The sequence below is a fragment of the Geotrypetes seraphini genome, chromosome 1, assembly GCF_902459505.1.
Source record: "Geotrypetes seraphini chromosome 1, aGeoSer1.1, whole genome shotgun sequence".
Classification (NCBI taxonomy): Eukaryota; Metazoa; Chordata; class Amphibia; order Gymnophiona; family Dermophiidae; genus Geotrypetes; species Geotrypetes seraphini.
Window position 1 is genome coordinate 391,600,447 of NC_047084.1, and position 22,643 is coordinate 391,623,089.

The 22,643-nt window shown below is 44.9% G+C and overlaps 1 protein-coding gene across 3 annotated transcripts in view; it reads left to right on the plus strand.

The window, feature by feature from the left end:
- The window catches only part of FBXO10 (F-box protein 10), a 302,591-nt gene that overhangs the window by 227,224 nt on the left and 52,724 nt on the right, over positions 1 to 22,643 (plus strand). For all 3 annotated transcript variants that reach the window (XM_033917276.1, XM_033917274.1, XM_033917277.1), the window contains one exon: positions 20,643 to 20,953. In XM_033917276.1, the coding sequence (XP_033773167.1) occupies positions 20,643 to 20,953 (311 nt within the window). The remainder of the gene's footprint in view (positions 1 to 20,642; positions 20,954 to 22,643) is intronic.

Sequence of the window (22,643 nt, forward strand, 5' to 3'; positions counted from 1 at the left end):
ATTTACATGTATAACTGGTGCAATTCTGTAACTTGCATGTGTAACTTTGCACCCTAAGCAGGGCCGCCATCAGGGCAGTACTACCAGTCCTGCATTCAGGGGCCCGGAGCTGACAGGGGGCCCAGGCTCCCCCAGGGTCCTAGGCAGTGTTCTAAGGCAGGGGCGCCAGTAGCTCGCCAAGGCAAAGTGAGTCGATCACCCAGGACCCACTTTGCCTTGGCGATCTATCAGGCCAATCAGTCTTCCTCTCCCCGACGTCAATTCTGCTGTTGGAGAGGAAGTTCGGGCCAGCCAATCGTTGCCTGGCTGGGCGGAACTTCCTCTCCGACGGCAGAATTGATGTCAGGGAGAGGAATGCTGGTCAGCCCGAAGCAGGGAGAGCATGCGTCGGCGTCGGCTTTGGGGCCTCTTATCCATTGGTGGGTCCTGTTCCCCGATGGCAGCGGCAGTGGCAGTGGCTTGAGGAACGGCAGGGAGAAAGAAAGAAAGGGGGCAGCAGGGAGACAGAAGGAAAGAAGAGAAACAGAAAAAAAGAAAGGGGGCATGAAGAGAGGAAGAAAAAGTTGGGGGAGGGAATGAGGTGTGGAGGAGAGGAAGCATACAGGCTGAAAGAAGGGAAGAAAGATTGGATGCACAGTCAGAAGAAGAAAGTGCAACCATAGACTCATGAAATCACCAAAGGTAGGAAAAATGATTTTATTTTAAATTTAGCAAAGTGGAGGCAGTATTACCACAGTTTTCAAAGGAATTTGCCCAAATAACTTAATAGTTAACTATTTGCCCAAATAACTTAATAGTTAACTGGGTAAATTCCCAGAGATGAAAACTTCCCTTCACTTACTATGCACAGTTCTGAATTTATATCTGCTATCTATATTTTACAATATGGTCCCCTTTTACTAAACCGCAATAGTGGTTTTTAGCGCAGGGAGCCTATGAGCATCAAGAGCAGCACTGGGCATTCAGCGCAGCTCCCTGAACTAAAAACTGCTATTGTGGTTTAATAAAAAGGATGGGGGGTATATTTGGCTATTTTTGTATGGTTGTTACTGAGGTGACAATGCATAGAGTCATCTGCATTGATCTCTTTGAAAAAAAACCAGAATAGGAATGATAATTAACATTTTCTCAGCGTATAGTGTGCTTTATGTTTTTTAATTTTATTGTTGGTAGATCATTTTGACTTGGTCATTTTAAAGTAGCTCACAAGCTCAAAAAGTTTGGGCACCTCTGAGCTAGAGCGTTGAAACTGTATTTCTATTTTATCCCCCCTTTTACAAAACTGTGGAGCGTTTTTTAGCGCCAGCCGTGGTGGTAGCAGCTCACATGCTCAGAATTCTATGAGCGTCAGGGCTGTTATCACTGTGGCTAAAATCCACACTACAGTTTTGTAAAAGGGTGAGGGGTTAGTTTGTGATGACATATTCCATACTAGGTGAAGGTGTTTTCTGTGTTCTGTGTGTTCGAAAGACATGGTTTTCTGTTAGGATTGACGATGTAGGATTGATCTGTGCTGGTCTGGCTTGTTTAGTTTTACAATGGGTGTATTGATATACTGCTCACTGCAATATGTAAGATGCTGCCTTTTCCTAGGTACTCATGTGTGACGTGTGGTTTGTTACTAAAAATCATGTTTTTCTTACAGATGGGGGGTGCCAAAAAATGATGGGCCCCAGGTGTTACATATGCTACGTACGCCACTGTATGTAAAGATACCAGAAAGCTGGTGTAGCAAAAACTTTAAGTAAATTGTTATTCTTCTAAGTTTTGAGTATTTAACCCTCCCACAATCTCACGGGCACTCGTTTCAAGTTTCAAGTTTATTGAGATTTTGATTTAAACGCAATATCAAATATTTTCAATGCGTATAACAAAAATAAATTTGGGGAAATAAATAAAACCATTTGAACAATAAACATACAAACATATCCATAGATGATTAAAATTACATAAGGAGTACAAGGATAAACTACATTTGTTTAAAAATGCGTCCTCCGCGCCTGCTCATAAATTTGTTGACTGGAAGGATCCAGCAATGTGGCCAGATGTCATTCAGGACAAAGACAGAGAAAGAATTGTGCAATTTGGATTAATGATGAAAGATGATTTAAAGCAAATGGCACAGTCTATGAGTAAAGATCTTAAGAACATAAGAACATAAGCAATGCCTCTCCTGGGTCAGACCTGAGGTCCATCATGCCCAGAAGTCCGCTCACGCGGCGGCCCAACAGGTCCAGGACCTGTGCAGTAATCCTCTATTTATACCCTTCTATCCCCTTTTCTAGCAGGAAATTGTCCAATCTTTTCTTAAACCCCAGTACTGTACTCTGCCCTATTACGCCCTCTGGAAGCGCATTCCAGTTGTCCACCACTCGTTGGGTAAAGAAGAACTTCCTAGCATTCATTTTGAATCTGTCCCCTTTCAACTTTTCCAAGTGCCCTCTTGTTCTTTTATTTTTAGAAAGTTTGAAGAATCTGTCCCTCTCTACTCTCTCTATGCCCTTCATGATCTTATAAGTCTCTATCATATCCCCTCTAAGTCTCCTCTTCTCCAGGGAAAAGAGACCCAGTTTCTCCAATCTCTCAGCGTATGAAAGGTTTTCCATCCCTTTTATCAGACGTGTCGCTCTCCTCTGAACCCTCTCGAGTAACGCCATATCCTTCTTAAGGTACGGCGACCAATATTGGACGCAGTATTCCAGATGCGGGCGCACCATCGCCCGATACAGCGGCAGGATAACTTCTTTCGTCCTGGTTGTAATACCCTTCTTGATTATACCTAGCATTCTATTCGCTCTCTTAGCGGCCGCTGCGCACTGTGCCATCGGCTTCATTGACGTGTCCACCATTACCCCCAAGTACCTCTCTTGGGTACTGTCATTCAATAGCATCCCTCCCATCATATAGTTGTACCTCGGGTTTCTGCTTCCCACATGCAATACTTTACATTTCTCAACGTTGAACTTCATTTGCCATCTTGTCGCCCATTCTTCTAGTTTGTTCAAGTCTCTTTGCAATTCCTATCAGTCCTCTTTAGACCGAGCTCCCCTAAATAGTTTGGTGTCGTCCGCAAATTTTATTATCTCACACTTCGTTCCTGCTTCTAGATCATTTATGAATATATTAAATAGCAGCGGTCCGAGCCCTGCGGAACACCACTCGTGATCCTCCTCCAGTCCGAGTAGGGGCCCTTCACCCCTACCCTCTGTTTCCTACCTGCCAACCAGTTTCTGATCCATCTATGTACCTCTCCATCCACCCCATGGTTCTTCAGTTTCCGGAGTAGTCGTTCATGAGGCACCTTGTCAAAGGCTTTTTGGAAATCAAGATATATGATGTCTATGGGGTCACCTCTGTCCATCCGTTTGTTTATTCCTTAGAAGTGTAATAAGTTAGTTAGGCACGATCTCCCCCTGCAGAAACCATGTTGGCTGGTTATCAGAAGTTTGTTTCTTTCCAAGTGTTCATCAATGTTTTCTTTTATCAGTGCTTCCGCCATTTTCCCTGGAACCGAGGTCAGACTCATCGGTCTGTAGTTTCCCGGGTCACCTCTTGATCCCTTTTTAAAGATGGGCGTGACGGTTGTCTTCCAAACCTCTGGGATTACGCCTGTTTTCAGGGATAGGTTGCATATTTGCTGCAGTAGCTCCGCTATCTCCTCCTTTAATTCCTTCAGAACCCTTGGATGGATTCCGTTCGGACCCGGGGATTTGTCAATTTTTAGTTTATCTATCTGCCTGCGCATGTCTTCAAGGCTCAATTCCATGGATGTTAATTTTTCTGCTTGATTTTCATTGAAGAATTGCTCAGGTTCCAGTATGTTGGTTGTGTCTTCGTTCGTAAATACAGATGAAAAGAACATGTTAAGTTTTTCTGCGACTTCTTTCTCCTCCTTCACTACTCCCTTCCTGTCTCCGTCATCCAGCGGTCCCACCTCCTCCTTAGCCATCTGTTTCCCTTTAACATATCTGAAGAATGGTTTGAAATTTCGTGCCTCCCTGGCTAACCTCTCTTCATACTCTCTTTTGGCTTTTCAAACCACACGGTGACATTCTTTTTAATACTTCCTGTGCTCTTTCCAGTTCCCCTCAGTTTTATCCTTTATCCATTTCCTGAATGAATTTTTCTTATTGCTTATCGCTTCCTTCACTATTTTAGTCATCCATACTGGGTCTTTTATTCGACTCTTTTTGCTCCCCTTTCTGAATCTGGGGATGTACAGATTTTGCGCCTCGCTCACCATGTCCTTGAAAAAAGACCAGACATGTTCTACCATCTGCCATTTCTTGGAAGTGTTCCTAAGTTTCTTCCTTACCATTTCTCTCATTGCTTCATAGTTTCCTTTTCTGAAGTTGAAAGTTGTCGCCATGGTTCTCTTTCCTTTTGGTATTCCTGCTTCTACCTTGAACTTGATCATATTATGATCGCTGTTTCCCAACGGTCCCACTACTTCCATTTCCTTTACAGGTCCCATTAACCCATTTAGGATTAGATCCAGAGTGGCATTTCCTCTCGTCGGTTCTCTAACAAGCTGCTCCATGAAGCAATCTTGTGTAGCCTCCAGGAATTCTGTTTCCCTAGCGCATTTTGAGTTTCCAAGACTCCAGTCTATCCCAGGGTAGTTGAAGTCTCCCATAATAACTGTGTAACCGTTTTTGCATTCTTGTTTCATCTCAGCTTCCATTTCTTTATCAATATCTCCAGTTTGTCCCATCTTTATTTCATGTCCTTTTCTACCCGGTATTTTAACCCATAGCGATTCCAGCTTGTTGGTCGTCTCCGCTGTGTCTATTCTTGTCGATTGTATGCTTTCTTTTATGTATAGGGCTATTCCACCTCCTTTCTGTCCAGACCTGTCCTGGCGATAGAACTTATACCCCGGCAGTGCTATATCCCATTTGCTTTCCTCATTCCACCATGTTTCAGAGATTCCAATGATGTCTAAGTCCTCTGCATTGGCCATGGCTTCTAGTTCCCCCATTTTGTTTCTTAGGCTCCTTGCGTTAGTATATATGCAATTTAGATCCTGGCATTTAAATGTTTTCATTTCCTTTCCCTGTGTTTCGGTCTTTAGTGTCTTCTCTTTTGCTACAATCTTTCTAACCTCTTCTTCTGGGTTAGTTGACTCCTGTAATTTGTCCCTTGTTTCTTCCCAGCCTTTTTTCCCCTTAGTATCATCACTGGATACCTTCTTCCAAATCGTCGACGCTAGGTCGACTGTCGGCTTTCCCCTTCCTCTTAGTTTAAAGTCTGTTCTATTCCTCTCTTGACGTTATTTGATAGAAGCCTTGTTCCCGCTGCGCTCAGGTGCAGTCCATCTCTCCTGTAGAGCTTGCTCTTGCCCCAGAACGTTGTCCAGTTCCTCACAAAGTGGAATCCTTCTTCCTCACACCATTTCCTCATCCACGCATTTATTGATTGTAGTTCCTCCTGCCTTTTCACATCTGCCCTCGGTACCGGTAGGATCTCTGAGAACGCTATCTTCTGGGTCCTCATCTTCAGCTTCCTTCCCAGAATATTGAACTGTTCTATCAGCATGCTTCTTCTGTAGTCTCTCCTGCTGACATCATTCGTCCCTATGTGGATCATTACTGCGGTCTCTTCCGTCTCCGCTCCTTCCAGGATCTTCCCAATTATGTCCACGATGTCCTTGGTTCTTGCTCCTGGGAGGCAGGTCACCAGTCGATCCTCTCTCCCTCCTGCTATGTGGCTGTCCACATGCCTGAGGATCGAGTCTCCCACTAGGATTGCTGACTTTCCCTTCTTCAATTTTCACTTCGGTCTCAGGTCAATGTCCTCGGTCTGAAAGATTTAGTTTAAAGACTGAAGTAATTGAGTCAAAAGAAAAGTTGTTAAAATCTCTATACTTAACAGTATGAGGAATATTATGCGCTTTGTGAAGTGAAGTTATGTGAGTTATCGAAATTAGAAAGTGATCAGACCACAGAACTGGGAGGCAGGGTCCTGTCAGGTAATTGCCAGTTGCAGAAGAAGAAATCAAAACCATGTCAATTGTATGTCCTGCTTGGTGCATTGGGACTGTTAGTACTGGACAAAAATCAAGTTGGTTGATATAAGATAGGATTTCTTTAGTGTAAATACTATTAGGTTCGTCAAAATGAATATTAAAATCACCTAAAATCAATGGATTTGAAGAGGAAGATCCAAAATCAAACAAAAGTGACTGTAATTGAGCAAAATTATCTCAACTAATAGGGGGAGGTAAATAAAGAAGAAGTACGTCTAACTGTGGTCGAATCTGATTAGTGAATTGAATAAATTCTATTGAAGCGTTGGCTGGGGAATATTCAATACCTAATGCTGTTGAGTCACGATAAATAACTGCTAAACCTCCTCCACGTTTAAGACGCCGATGATTGTAAAGAAAAGAGAATCCGGGGGGAGAGGTGTAAGAAAGATAAGCTTCTTCCCCTTCAGTGAGCCATGTTTCAGTTAAACAAAATATATCATAGCCTTCCTGGACAATTAAATCTTTAAGTATGTGATATTTGGTTTTAAAAGAGTGGATATTAATTAGGCCTATTTTGACTTGCTTGGTCGATGGGCCAAGTAAGGCCACGCTAGTGTTAAGAGAATCCTTTTGAAGAGGTAGCAAGGGAATATCTAGACGTTCTGGGAATCGAAAAGGAACAAGTCTATTATCTGACTTATGTGGTCGGTGCCCATTAATTACAGATATATTAGAGGAGAGATAATCCATTTTTAAAAGACTAGTAGGGTTAGACGGGTGGAATGGTGAGAAATTAAGAGTAAAATGAATTAAATAAATGTAAGGAATGCAGAGTGAGGCTAATACCGTAAGTACGAAAAAAATGTTTAAAAGCCTTACTTGGTGGGATTGATGAATTTACTTTGGCGCTCGGCAATCGCATACAAAGGAGTGCACTAAGGAGCAGGACCTGCTCCTTAAGTGCGCTCCTTTGGCGCGCGCCTTTGCGGCTTGTGCCGCAAGGAGAGTGAAAATGCCTGGGCCCTACTCAAGGGCACAGTGCACGAAGCACAGAACCTGTGCATCCCCAAGTACAGGAAAAGGTGCAAAAAAAATAGAACAAAAAACCCAGTGTGGATAACAAATGCAGTAAAAAAGGCGATAAGAGACAAGAAAGCATCATTCAAAAAATGGAAAAAGGACAAAACAGAGCAGAACCAAAAGGAGCATAAAAACCACCAAAAGGAGTGTCACCGAGTGGTTAGGAAAGCAAAAAGAGAATATGAAGAGAGACTGGCGGGGGAAGCAACAAACTTCAAATCATTCTTCAGGTACGTTAAGGAGAAGCAACCAGCAAGGGAGGAAGTGGGACCCTTGGATGATGGGGACAGAAAGGGAGTGGTAAAAGAAGAAAAGGAGATAGCTGACAGGCTAAATAAGTTCTTCACGTCAGTCTTCACGAGGGAGGACACAACCAACATTCCGGAACCTGAGGAGATCGTAAAGGGGGAGCAGGATGAAAATCTGGTTCAACTAGAGGTAAGCAAGGTGGATGTCCTCCGGCAGATAGAAAGGCTAAAGAGCGACAAATCGCCAGGTCCGGATGGCATTCACCCAAGGGTACTCAAGGAACTAAGGAACGAAATAGCTGAACCACTTCGACAAATATGCAACCTATCCTTAAAAACTGGAGAGATTCCGGAAGACTGGAAAATAGCAAATGTCACGCCCATCTTCAAGAAAGGTTCAAGGGGAGACCCAGGAAACTACAGGCCGGTGAGCTTGACCTCGGTCCCGGGAAAGATGATGGAAGCACTGATTAAAGACAGCATCTGGGAACACATCTACAACTATGGGCAGCTAAAGTCGATCCAGCATGGCTTCTGCAAGGGCAGGTCATGCCTCACAAACTTATTATACTTCTTTGAGGGGGTAACCAGCCAGGTGGATAAAGGGGAATCCATAGATATCATTTACCTTGACTTCCAAAAAGCCTTCGACAAGGTGCCACATGAAAGACTAATAAGGAAGCTATGGAACCACGGGGTGCAAGGGGAGGTCCACCGATGGATCAAAAACTGGTTGGCGGACAGGAAACAGAGGGTTGGAGTAAAGGGCCATTACTCAGACTGGCAATGGGTCACGAGCGGAGTTCCACAGGGGTCGGTGCTGGGACCGCTACTTTTCAACATATTCATTAACGACCTGGAGGCAGGAACAAAATGTGAGGTTATTAAATTTGCGGATGACACCAAACTATATAGCAAGGTAAATAACATGGAGGACTGCGAAGATCTCCAAAAAGATCTGACAACACTGGAAGAATGGGCCAAAAAATGGCAAATGAGTTTCAACATAGGGAAGTGCAAAGTCGTACATATAGGGAAAAACCCCCCGATGTTCACTTACAAAATGGGATCAACGCTAGGGGTGAGCGACCTTGAAAGAGACCTGGGAGTGATGGTAGACACAACATTGAAGGCATCGGCGCAGTGTACAACAGCCTCAAGGAAAGCAAACAAAATGTTGGGTATCATTAAGAAGGGTATCACGACCAGAAAGAAGGAAGTCATCCTGCCACTGTATCGTGCTATGGTGCGCCCGCACCTGGAGTATTGTGTTCAATTCTGGTCGCCGTACCTCAAGAAGGACATGGAGGTACTTGAGAGAGTTCAAAGAAGAGCAACTAAGTTAATAAAGGGTATGGAGGACCTCTCATATACTGACAGACTGAAAAGGCTAGGGCTTTTCTCCCTGGAAAAGCGGAGACTTAGAGGAGACATGATAGAAACCCTCAAGATCATGAAGGGCATAGAAAAAATAGACAGGGACAGATTTTTCAAATTAAGGGGATCAACAAGTACAAGGGGGCACTCAGAGAAATTGAAAGGGAGAGGTTTAGAACAAACGCCAGGAAGTTCTTTTTCACACAGAGGGTGGTGGATACATGGAACGCGCTACTGGAGGATGTGATAAACAGGAGCACGCTACAGTGTTTCAAAGAAGCTTTGGATAAGTACTTGGAAGACAAAGGGAGTAAGGGGTACAGATAAGAGTAGAGGTAGATTATTGGGATGGGATTAGAGGTAAATTATAAAAATAATCAGGGATCACTGTTCAGGCACTAGGTCTGATGGGCCGCGGCGGGAGCGAACCGCTGAGCAAGATGGACTTCTGGTCTGACTCAGCGGGGGCAACTTATAAGAAGCATGTACCAGGTTCAAGGTTCAGGGGGCGGAGTCCAAAACAAGAAGGCAGAGAAGGCTTGGGTAAAGCAGGTTCAAGGTTCAGGGGGCGGAGTCCAAAACGAGAAGGCAGAGAAGGCTTGGGTAAAGCAGGTTCAAGGTATTTTAATTTATCCAGACATATCACTGATTCACAAAAGGTAAATAAATCTGGCACTGGAGAGGAAAAAAATGCAATTTAATCACTGCTCAAACAGAGCTTCCATTTCCCGTCCGTTCCCCAGTGATAATAATAATAATAACTTTATTCTTGTTGAAGTTACTTTCTCTGTTTCCTCATTCATCAAAGGTTTTCTTCAGCACACTATTGGGGCAAGAATTGTCCCAATTGCCTCTTTTTAGAAACCCTGGTGCTGTGCACTGAGAGCCTTTTCTATAATGGTATCTCAGTGCCCAGATTCCATTGTAGCCCAGCACTGCTGCAGATAAAATCTAGGCATCTGCAGTTACAACAACTATAGACATGGAGGGGCATAATCAAAACATATGTCTAAGTCTGATTTGGACATATGGTGCTAAATGCCAAAAGTCAGCACTGGGAAAATGTCCATTCTCGAAAGGCATATCACTATACGTCCAAAATTTTATTTTTGTGAAAATCGGCTATCTGGATGTCCAGGCAGTTGATTGTCCAGACCACCAGTACATCTATCTTTATACCACATTTTCGACCAAAATTTAATCCAAGTCCCAAATGTTGTGCCAAACCCAAGTCTGTTCCGGGTTTTGTCCCAGAGATAGGGAAGAAATACACTATACCCCGATGTAAAAGAGCTGACCAAGTAGAATCACAGCTTACAGAACTAGCTGACTACTACTAGGACAGAGTTGACAACAGAGGAGGTAGGGCAAGGAAAAGACAGACATGAAAGCTTTACTCAGTTTAAACCTGTCCCTAAGCCTTCCAGGCGAGTACTACCTTTCCAGCAGCCTGTCACTATAAGAGCCAGGGCTGGAAAGGAATCTGCACTTAGCCAAACAGAACAAGCTAGGCTCAGGGGTACTGTTTCTCCACAGCTTAAAACGAGGCAGTGCAGAGCAATAGGGAGGCAAGCAAAGTGAAGACAAGCAGGAGAGAACCAAGCTGGACTGTGGGAAACAGAAGCTGGCAGGAGCCTGAGAAAAAGGGAGATTTTCTCTCCCCAGCCTAAGAAGGCAAGGGAAACTGACTGCCATATGATAGACGCAGATGAGCTGGTTCCTGCCTCTGAGAGTTGGGAGCAAAAACCAGGGGAAGCCATGGACATTTGAGAATCTAGTAGGACCTGAGGTTTTTCCAATAGATATAGAAATGCAGTGAGACATATGTGCTGTGTTTTGCATTCAGTCTCTGAGCCTCCAGAGAAGATGGTTTTCTTTTGAAGGAGATTTGTATTTCTCTCCTTTTATATTGGATTTTAAGTTTGTGCCTGAGAGCTTTAATTTTGAGCCTAACAAATGTGTGGATATGTTTTCCCTGCTAGCAGCCAGGCTGAGCCAAGTACGTTCCTTCCCCACAGCTGTGCATATTTGATCACAGTAACGTCTCAGCAGGAAAACGTTCTGAGAGCCCTGCACTTTCCCAGAGCAAAGGCGCTCAAAATAAAACTTCTCCACAGGCTTGGCTGTGCTAAGTTTTCATTATAAAACCTGTGCTTCTGAATTTTATGCCTACTTTCAGAACAGTTTGTTTGGGAAAACGTTAAGCTGAAGGTAAACCATGTGACTTTTGTTACTCAGTTTTGTTTGGGGCTTTTTTTTCCCTTCTGTACTTTACCTGTCCACGGACTGACAGGACTGCTGCTGGGGAATAAGCAGCTAAGTAATTATTCTAAGCCTGTGTTCTCAAATTAACTGCTCTGGTGAAGAGGACTGTGTTTCATGCTGCTAGGAAAGTCCGGAAGCAGGGGACTGGATTGCAATTTACTTACAAAACTTGGACACTTGGTTTGGGGTTTTGGTCTCTGTATGAGAAGCTTATGTTTTCCTAAAGTGAATGGTTTTTGTTTTTGTTTTTAACTGCTAAGCTGAAGCCTGCATTTTTGCTTTGTGAAACCAGTGACTATAATAAAGCTAAGTTTTGGTGAATTCTGACTTGGACTCTTCTCTTGCATGCCCTTATTAGGCTAATGGTAAGCCAGGTAAAGTCCTGAAGGGTCCGTTGGTAGTAAGGGACACGCCGGGCAAGAGAACTTTGTCACGATCCTGTGGGCTCTTGACGCAGCTCAAGAGCGCAGGTGTGACAACATGTACAACAAGACCATTTGGACATGAGAGCATTGTGATGGACTGGCCACCCAGACATGGCAACAGAGTAGTGGGGCACCCTAGAGGGCTGTGAACTTCATTAAAGTGTGCCAGATAACCTATAATAGAGTTCTAATGAGATGTTTATGGTGAGCCCCTCAAAACCCACTATACCCACCTGTCTACAACCCCAGTAGCCCTTATGGCTGCAGGTGGCACCTCTATGGCAGTAGAGTAGAGTTTTGGGGGTGCACATGTTCCACCATAAATATGGTTAGAGTGGCTTTATGGGCTTGGGTCCTCCTCTCTATGGTTCACTAGCCCCTCTCCCAGGCTACTTAGGACACCTGTATGCAACTCTACTAGGCTTTCCTATACCAGTTGCTGATGTTCCAGAGACAGGTATGTACGTTTTTATTCTGATCTTTGTGAGGGTGTGAGGGGGGGTCAGTGAACACTGGGGGAGTGTATGGGGTCTTTACTTTGTCTCTGCAGTGGTTATCTGGTCACTTTGAATACCTTTTTGGCACTTACCCCTGTTTTCACATCGTCTAACTCACAACATATAAGTTTCATCCAGGAAGTCTCGTGAAACATGCAATTAACCCTGCAGGACGACTAAGTGTAGGTTGTCCCCCATCCTGCCCAAATACCGCCTTAACCACTCCTCCAGATACGCCACTTTCAGCTCTGAGCACACAGCAGCATTCAGAGGCCTAAAATGTCCCTCGATATGTCCAAAAATTCAGTTTGTCTATCAGCTTTTGGACCACCTATCGTTTAGATCATCCAAGTGCTGACTTTGGTGGGTTTTTAGACGTGTTTAAGGTTTGATTATGAGTCCCATGGTGTAACTACAGGAGCTTAAATGTAAGGGAACACTTAACTTACAATGTTCTGTATCTTAAGTTACATTAGTAAAAAGCACACCCATAACCTGTCCATACTCCACCCTTTTGTATTTATGCACTATGCCACTTACACTGGTCCTTGCAGAATGGTACTTAGCTGTTTTGCTGCCATTTTCATGTATAAGTGTACACTTAACAGAAATAACAACAGGAACCTCTCTACTAAAATGCTTAATTCAACTAGTGTGCCTTATAGTAGAGAAGGAAAAAACTTCAGATATTGACTTTACCCCACACATCACCAGCAAAAAACAAACAAACCTTCATTGCTCTTTATAAACTGCTGTTGTAACCTTATGCTTTTATGCTTAGCACTAGTCTTATAGCCCGTTACATTAACGGGTGCTAGAATATATGTGTGTGTCTGTCTTTATTTCTTTCTCTCTCTCTCTCTCTCTCCTTAGCCGCTTTCTTCCTTTCTATCTTTCTTTTTCCTTGGCTGCCCATCACCACCCCTTGCCTGCTCCCCCTGTCCATTCTCCCTTCCTTTTACCTCCCCTGTGTCCACCACTACCCCTTCACTGCTCACCTTATGTAGCAGCAGTCTTTCTCCCTTTGTTTTACCTCCCCCCTGTCCAGCAGCACCTCTTTCCTTCTCCCCCTGTCCAACATTAGGCCTCTGTTCCTTTTTCGTCAGCCCCCCTGTCCATCAGCACCTCTTTCCTTCTCCCCCTGTCCAGCAGTAGGCATCCCTTCCTTTTTCTCCCCACTCCTCCTTCTTATCCCTATAATACACTTACCTTGCTCTGCCCCTGATCAGAGGTTTCCGACATCCGCCCAGTTGCACCCATTGGAAAAGTTCCCTCTGCCACATCCCGCAACCCCCCCCCCCCCCCCACCGACGCGACTCCCGCTGTCTTTTTTTCTGTCTCTGTCCCTGGCCCCCTTTGTCCGTCTGTCTTTCTGTGTATCTCCCTGCCCCTGTGTCTTTCTTCTTTTCTTTCTGTCTCCCTTCCTCCCTCTGTCTGTCTGTCTGTCCAAAGCAGCATTCCCTCCCCCTCCATTTCCCTCCCCCCACACCAGTTTCCTGTGCAGCAGCATTAGCGTTTCCTCTACCCTACTTTACCTTCCCGCGGGCCCAACTACAAACCTGGTGATTCCAGCAGCGTGTGCAGCAGTCTCCACACGTTGCTTCGGGTCCTTCTACTGCCCTTATTTGCTCTGCCGCATCTCTGATGACATCATCAGAGAGGCAGCAGAGCAAATCAGGGCAGTAGAAGGGCCCGAAGCACCATATGAAGACTGTTGCACACGCTGCTGGAATCGCCACCGGGCAGCGGGGTCAGTTAAAGAGCCCGGGCAGAAAGTTGCTGGGCTCCTCGGTGGGGGCGCTGAGCGGCCGCGATCCCTCTCCTCCGATACCCCGTCCGCTGGAGATCGGTGGCTGGCTGCCCGACTGGTGGAGGTGTCTGAAGAGGCTGAGCTGCGTCATAGACCTCAGCTGGCTGCAGCGGTGGTTAGCCTGATGCGTGATAAGCGCGCATGCGCACTCTCATGTCTGCGACGGATCAGGGAACACAACTTTAGAGTGCGAATGCGCTTACAACCCTTAGTATACAGGGACCGGATGGCATCCATCCGAGGGTAATCAAGGAACTGAAAGGGGCTATAACTGAACTGCTTCAACTAATAGCCAATCTGTCGATCAAATCAGGAAGGATTCCAGAAGACTGTAAGGTGGCAAATGTTACGCTGATCTTCAAGAAAGGTTCAAGGGGTGATCCAGGAAACTACAGACCGGTGAGTCTGACCTCGGAACCGGGAAAGATGGTAGAGGCGCTGATAAAGGGCCGCATCATTGAGCACTTTGATAGACACAATCTGATGAGGACCAGCCAGCACGGCTTCAGCAAACGAAGATCTTGCTTGACGAACTTGCTGCACTTCTTCGAGGGAGTAAACAGGCAGATAGACGAGGGTGACCCGGTCAACATTGTATATCTGGAGCCATGGAATTGAGGGTGAAATAAGTGGATTAAAAACTGGCTGGCGGATAGGAAACAGAAAGTGGGGGTAAATGGACAATATTCAGACTGAAAAAGCGTCACCAGTGGAGTGCTGCAGGGTTCGATGCTGGGACCCTTGCTTTTCAACATATTTATAAATGATCTGGAAATTGGTACGAGTGAGGTGATTAAATTTGCAGACAATACTAAGTTATTCAGAGTAGTAAAGACATAAGATTGCGAAGATCTGCAGCGTGACATAAACACACTCGAGAAATGGACTGCAGCATGGCAAATGAGGTTCAACGTGGATAAGTGTAAGGTGATGCATGTCAGTAACAAAAATCTTATACACGAATACATGATGTCCAGGGCGGTACTTGGAGAGACCCCTCCCCCAGGAAAGAGACTTAGGAGTACTGGTCAACAAGTCGATGAAGCCGTCTGCACAATGTGCAGCGGCGGCGAAAAGGGCAAACAGAATGCTAAGAATGGTTAAGAAGGGGATCACGAACAGATTGGAGAAGGTTATCATGCTGCTGTACAGGGCCATGGTACGCCCTCACCTGGAATATTGCGTAGCACTGGTCGCCATATATGAAGAAGGCCATGGTACGCTCCCACCTGGAATACTGCATCCAGCACTGGTCGCCGTACATGAAGAAGGACACAGTACAACTCGAAAGGGTCCAGAGAAGAGCGACTAAAATGGTTAAGTGGCTGGATGAATTGCCGTACAGCAAGAGATTAGAGAAACTGGGCCTCTTCTCCCTTGAAAAGAGGAGACTGAGAGGAGACATGATCGAAACATTCCAAGATACTGAAGGGAATAGACTTAGTAGATTAAGACAGGTTGGTCACCCTCTCCAAGGGGATAGATTCCATACAGACGTAAGGAAGTTCTTCTTCACCCAGAGAATGGTGGAAAACTGGAACGCTCTTCTGGAGGCTGTTATAGGGGAAAACACCCTCCAGGGATTCAAGACAAAGTTAGACAAGTTCCTGCTAAACCAGAACGTACGCAGGTAGGGCTGGTCTCAGTTAGAGCACTGGTCTTTGACCTAGGGGCCGCCACAGGAGCAGACTGCTGGGTACAATGGACCACTGGTCTGACCCAGCAGCGGCAATTCTTATGTTCTTATGAGTCTGGAACAGAACTAGGGCAGTTTGTTGTTGTGGGGAGATGCAAAAAGCTCTATTTGAGGAGGTGGATATGGGAATATTTTGGGGTTCAGTTATGCAGGCCGCCTTGTGCAATTTCTATTTTACTTTATATTGTGCATAGAGTGTTTTGGAGTGGACATCCTTGAAAGTGTCAGTGTTTGACAAAGGGGTTGGTCATGCAGAACAGGCATTGGCACTTTTTCTCATAGGCTGTGAGTCCATTTTGGGATCCAGTGTGGGAAAGGTTTTGTGTGCTGGGCATTAAGGTTGATCTCTCCTATAAAGTAAGTTATAGTTATATTGAGATCAGCAGTGTTGCTTGTTTTACTACATAATGATAATTCCAGGCCAGTGGTCGGCAAACTACAGCTCGCGAGCCGCATGTGGCTCTTTAGCCACTTGAGTGCGGCTCTGCTAGAGAATGCGGCTTGTGTGGCCCAGCTTTTCCCTCCCTCCCTTCTGTGCCAGGTAGTTTTCTGGCCGGCTCCCTAAAACTCATCCAAAATAGCTGGCTCCCTTGCTGCAGTCATCCACGGGCGGTGTCGGCTCCCCGCGCGCAATCCGTGGCTGTGTCATCTCGACGTGGCTGTGACATCACGACGTCAGAGAGAAGGCTTCCGAATCACCCACGAGGAGCCGCCGCCGCCTGCAGAAGACTGCAGCAAGGGAGCCAGCTATTTTGGATGAGTTAGATTCTAACCAAGACGACCAAGGCTTAAAGATCCTTCTGACTGAGTTGTAAGTAGGAAAAGTAATTTCCATGTGAGATGCTTTGGCAGTTAGGGCTATATCAGCACTAAGGATGGCTTTATGAAAGTAGAGATAATGGTTTTGGCCATTTGGGAAGAGAAAGGGAAAGACGTTGTATCTGGGGATGGAAGGGAGGTAGGGAGAAATTTTAGGCCTGTGGCCATTTCATTGTTCAGTCTCAAGGGGGGAGGGAAGAAGAAAAACATAAACGAGGGGGAGCAAAATGTTGGACCATGAGGATAGAGGAGGAGAGATGGACCCATGGGAAGGCAGGAGGGAAGAGAGCTGGGATAAGAAAGGGGATGGAAAGAAAGGGATAGGGAGTTATAGCCTGACCAGTGGAGAGAGGGAGGGGGATTCCGAAAGTGGTGAGCCATGTGGATGAGGAAATGAGTGAAAGAGCAGTGAGTACAGTGGTAGAAATGTGGTAATGGGGAGTAGATAGCAGGAAATAAGAGGCTGGGAAAGGAGATGGGAAATGGGAGAGCTAGGGACTGAGAGATGTAGAATTGAGAGGTAGCTGAACATTTAAAAAGAAAGGTGAGAAAGTAGGCAAGATTTGAGTGGACAGAGGCAAAAATAAAAAGTTAAGAAAGCTGAAAGGGAAAAATCAATATGTTGGAGACAAGCATAAGGAAGAAATGGAACAAGAGAGGAGAAAAAAATGAACAGCAGACTTTGGAAAGAGAATTATGGCCTCTTTTATAAAGCCGCACTAGTAGCTGTGCTGCGCTTACGGCCCCGAAGCCCATAGAGATTTAAAGGGCTTCGGGGCTGTTGCTGCGCAGCTTTGTAAAAGAGGCCATTAGTTGAAGATAAAAATCAGAAAGAGAAACTGGGACCAAGACGATGGAAAAACAAAATATCCTAACAACAAAGTAGAAAAAATTGTTTTATTTTTAATTTATTAACTGGAATATGTTAGCTTTGGGATATGTGCATCACAATTATTTTTGTATTCTGTGGCATAATTTAAACCGACTCCTAAAAACATGGTTCTTGAAAAGAAATTTGGCTCTCAAAAGAAATCTTAATCATTGTACTGCTGATCTTTGGCTCTTTTGACTAATGAGTTTGCCTACCACTGTTCTAGGCTATTGATGGGTATTGTACTCTAGGTCAGTGGTTCCCAACTCTGTCCTGGAGGACCCCAGGCCAGTCGGGTTTTCAGGATAGCCCTAATAAATATGCATGAGAGAGATCTTCATATAATGGAGGTGCCAGGCATGCAAATCTGCTCCATGCATATTCATTAGGCCTATCCTGAAAACCCAACTGGCCTGGGCATCCTCCAGGACAGGGTTGACTGCTCTAGGTTATATTGTCTGAATGGTGGAATGTGGTGAGTTCAGTTTATAAATATGAAGAAATAGCCGCTGCATAAAAGGAGGATTTGTGCAGATTTAAAAGGATATGGGCACTTTGGATAATTTTGGTAAATCTGATAGTGTATAATTCTTATTGTTCCCAGCTTGTGTTAGTGTGATGGGGAGGGAGAGATAGGGGTGGAAGAGTTCTCTGATTTCTTTTGTGCTGTTTGGCTTATTATTGCATTTGTCCTCTTTTGAATAAAAAGAACTAGTAAAATCTCCCCCCCCCCAAAAAAAAAACAAAAAAACCCACCTAAAATTAAAGTACAGTAAAACCTTAGATTGCAAGTAACTTGGTTTGCAAGTGTTTTGCAAGACAAGCAAAACATTTTATCTCTGATGCTGCAGGAGTGTAGTGACTTTTCTCAATGAGCGAGGTCTGATTAAACCCTGATGGCGGGCTGGTTAACAGCTGGCCGGGACACGATGTGAGAAGGATTGCTCCTGTCCCAGCTCACCGTGGGATCACCAGGGCTTAAGGCACAGGTGTCAAAATTGGTCCTTGAGGGCCACAATCCAGTCAGGTTTTCAGGATTTCCCCAATGAATATGCATTGAAAGCAGTGCATGCAAATAGATCTCATGCATATTCATTGGGGAAATCTTGAAAACCCGACTGGATTGTGGCCCTCGAAGACCGACTTTGACAACCCTGGCATAATGCAGGCTTGCAGTGGACATAGGAGGCTGAGTGCAGAGCTGGGAAGGAAGGAGGGAGGAAAGGAGGGCTGGGTGCAAGGCAGGGCAATTTAATATAACCCCCTCTCTCCCGGGTGGGGACAAAGGGTAATGTGCAGACCTAAGGACCTGAATATAAACAGAGACCCCCATTTTTAGGCCATTTTTTGGCCCTAAAATCTCGGTTTATATTCAAGTATATATCTAATATAATAAAACGGTAAGCCGCGCATGCGCACTTCCTATGTGTGCGTCCGTTTTCCGTGAGCTGTAGCAACCCATAGGAAGTGCGCATGCGCGAATTACGGTCTGGCCTCACGCGAGGCAAGACAAGGCATGCGCGCCTTTCCCTGCTCTCCACCTGCGGAGCGGCAGCTGCTGGTCGCTAGCACCCCCTGCCCTCTCTGTCGCCTCCCGGCTCCAGCAGCGTAGGCAACACTATAAACATGCTGCTTCACGCCCTTCTCTGCCGATTTCCTCTGCCGCGTCTCTGATGACATCATCGGAGACAGATGCGGCAGAGGAAATCGCCAGTAGAAGGCCGCGAAGCAGCGTGTTTAAAGTGCTGCCTACGCGGCTGGAGTCCCAAGGTTTGTCAGCGGTGGGAGGGTCAGGAGCAGGCCGGATCGACAATGGCAGTAAAAGAAGGGGGAGGGGCCGAACGGAGTAGGGAAGAGAAGGGAAAGGGGGCGTGGGGGAAAATGCTGCTACTGCTTCTACACAGGAAAGGGGGGGATAGGAGGGAAATGCTGTTGCTGCTGCATAGGGAAGTGGGATGGAAATGCTGCTGCACAGGGAAATGGGGAAAAATGACAGTCAGACAGCGGGAGGGAGGGAGACAGAAAGAAAGAAAGACACAGGGCCAGGGAGAGGGACAGAAAGACAGAGAAAGGGGGCCAGAGAGAGAGTCAGCGGGAGAGGGAAAGGGGGCTGCTTTGGGGGGAGGGGTGTGCTTGGGGCAAACAGCTTTGCTCTGGGGGGGAAGACAGAAGGGGCCATGGAGAGACAGGGAGAGGGATAGGGGGCTGCTTTGGGGGGAGGGGTGTGCTGGGGGAGACAGAAGGGGCCATGGAGAGATAGGGAAAGGGGACAGACAGCTTTGCTCTGGGGGGAAGACAGAAGAGGGCCATGGAGAGACATTTGAGGGGGAGGTGGGTGCTGGGGGCAGACAGCTTTGCTCGGGGGGGAGGGGGAGACAGAAGGATACAGACAGCGGCCAAGGAGAGAGAGATAAAGAAACACAGACAGACAGACACATCTATTCTAGCACCCGTTAATGTAACGGGCTTAAAGACTAGTGGTATAATATTTCTATAGGCAACCCAGTTGCTTTGGTTGGGGGGAGGCACTCTGTGTGCCAAGAGGACAGAACCCAATTTTCCCTTCCCTTTTCCCTCTGTCCTATCAAATTTTGTAACTCCCTCTTTTGGTCTCTTTCTTCACGTTCCTCCCCCTTTCTTTCTGTTTTTACTGTATATTGTTATTGTAAACCGCCTAGACCAGTGGTCTTCATTGCAAGGCCCATGAGCCAAAGGTGGCCCAAGGAGATCTGGGTGGCTCGTGCACCTATCTGGAGTCCTTTCCTTTCCAAACCCCATTGGCAAAATCCAGTACTTGCTCACTGTTCTCATTTCCAGCAGCGCTGTTCTAACTCTTCTGGCCGCCTACTGGCCGCCTACAGTGTGAGTGAAATAAACACGCTGCCTTTGGCAACCCAGAAGCTTTTCCTCTGCTACTGCTTCCTGTCCCCGCATAAGGTATATTATATTAGGACATTGTGGTCCTGTATTTGCATAGGGTTTATCTGTGTTCTGGTAGGAATGAATGTCGTAAAGCAAGTAGGAAGATATTTGTCGGCTCTCCGTCAGTGCTTTTGGACCCAAAGTGGTTCTCACTTAAAAATTAGTCAAGACCACTGGCTTAGACGTTTTGCAGTGACACTATATCAAATGATAATTAAATTTGACAACTTGGAGATGGATATGTTTTTGTCAATAGAGAATTTTAGAAATTTTGTCCCATATCGAATTCAGTAGGCATGAACATTTTTTGCAGTAAAATACAATATTTTAAAATATTTTCCTCTTGATTTGGCCTGTTCTTGTGCTGATATTATTTTAATTTATATTGATGTGTACTGCTGGTCTGCATTTGATTGAATCTTTCTAAAATATTTGAACTGTGAATTTATTTGCCAAGAGCCTGTGTGCTCTGGCCACTAGTACCATTAAAAAGCACAGGCTGCTATCTTACCCACCTGGATGCATCTGTTCATTTTTATTGTCTTCCCTCTCTTAACTTTCGGACTGTGTTTTGCATTTCTAGTATATTCTACTGTTGTGTACTCTTTGCAACACTCTTATGACTGCTGTAGTGTTTGTATGATTATTTTTCTCTCTACAGCTGCTGGTTTGTACATCAAGAGTAGTGAGGCACTGAACATAATAGCCAATGCTATCCATGCCAACCAAGATAGTGGGGTTGCAATATTTCAAAGCACCCAGCTCACACGCATTGCAAACAACAGCATCTCTTGCAATAGTTTGTCTGGTGTCCTAATTGAGACAGGATGCAGGGTGGAGCTGCGTGGAAATGGCATCTATGACAACAGCAGCCATGGTGTCTCTTCCAAAGGAGAAGGGATCATCATTGAGAATGACATCTTAGGAAACCATGGGTGTGGCCTGCAATTAGCACATTCAGCAGACATGAAGGTATGTGGATATCGGTTCTATTTATAAGTTATGCCTGTGTTTTTCCCAGTTGAGTTTAATTCTGATGGATAGTTGGTTATTCCACTTAATTGATATTATCTAAACAGAAGCCCAGTTGTAAGCTAGGAGTGTGTACAGAGACCCAAATAATAGATTCATGAGGGACAATTCAATATAGTGCGCTAAAAGATATGTGCTTCGTACCTAAATTAGGCATGGGTCGGAATTATTCTTTTTTTACCTTTGAAGTTCTTTATTGAAAATCCAAACACAACATAAAACAACATCTGAATAGATTATTGTCCAGCTTCTTTTACCTTGTCCCAAAAATTAGGATGAGACTACGTATAGGTATCATTAGAATGTGAATAAAAAGTGTAATTCTTTTGGGAGCTATACATGTCACCAACAGTCAATTAACACCAACTGCCTCATCAGTTCCCAAAGGACTTTCCTATGCACTTTACTATCCCCACCTCCCTTGGAATGATCCAGCCAAGCATCTGGGGCTACATTGAAATCCCCACCCAATAGAACCTCTCCTTTTACAAAATCCCCCAACTTTTTTTAGAGATCATTAAAAAATTTAGCCTGTCCTGAATTTGGAGCATAAAGATTGATAAAAGTAACTACTGTACCTTCATTGTATGTATGTCTCCTGCTCCTTTGTCAACTAAAACCATCTCTTATTTTCGCAAGGCTATCTCGTATCTGCCATACCACAGAGAATTGAAGCAGAACTATAGATTATTAGAGTGTAAATGGAAAAAAATATAAATCCCTCGCCGATAGACAGATCTGGAGGAAGAACATTGGGTTTTACAATTCTGTTCTGAAAAAAGCTAAGAAAACTTTCTGTGGAACCAAAATTATTAGATCGAACAATCAAAATAGCACTCTGGTGCTCTCTTACTTTAATCAATGACATGCTAACATTACGCCCATCCTTTCCTGAAGTGGAAACCTTAGCAAAAAAAATTTTAACAAAAAAGTATCTATCATTAGAGACTCCTTTTCTTCACTGGCTTCATATAATTATACAGTGATCTCTAATGTACTTACAGGTACCTTGACTTGCCTTCTTTACTACATTACAAATGGAACACCTCCAAACACGAAATCAAAGACTTCATCTTCCAGAACTCTCTAAACTCAACACATAACTTGCTCCTCGGAGACTTTAATCTACACCTAGAAGACCACTCCTCAAAACATGTTGAAGATCTTCTCTCATACCTCAATGCACTTTCCTACCAAATCCTTAACCCCCAACCCACGCATGATAAAGGCCACCAACTTGATATTGCAGCATACACAACTCAAAACTCCCACACACCAGATATTCACATTTCAAAAGGTACCTGGCATCCCTCCCTCTGGTCAGACCACCACAAATATACCTTCAATATCAATTGGGCACAAAGTAAAAACAAACCTGACCCCCACAAAACCTCCTACATAACTCGCCAAAAAATCGAACCATCCACTTTCTGGGACAAAATAGACCCCGCAATAGGCTCCACAGATACTATAGAATTTATATGCCACTGGCGCTCCTTAAGCGAAACAACATTGAATAAACTAGTCCCATTAAAACCTAAAAACAGAATTTGCAGGCCATCCGACAAATGGTTCAACACCGAACTTCTTCAACTAAAAAGGCGCTATAGACAACTCGAAAGAGCCTAGA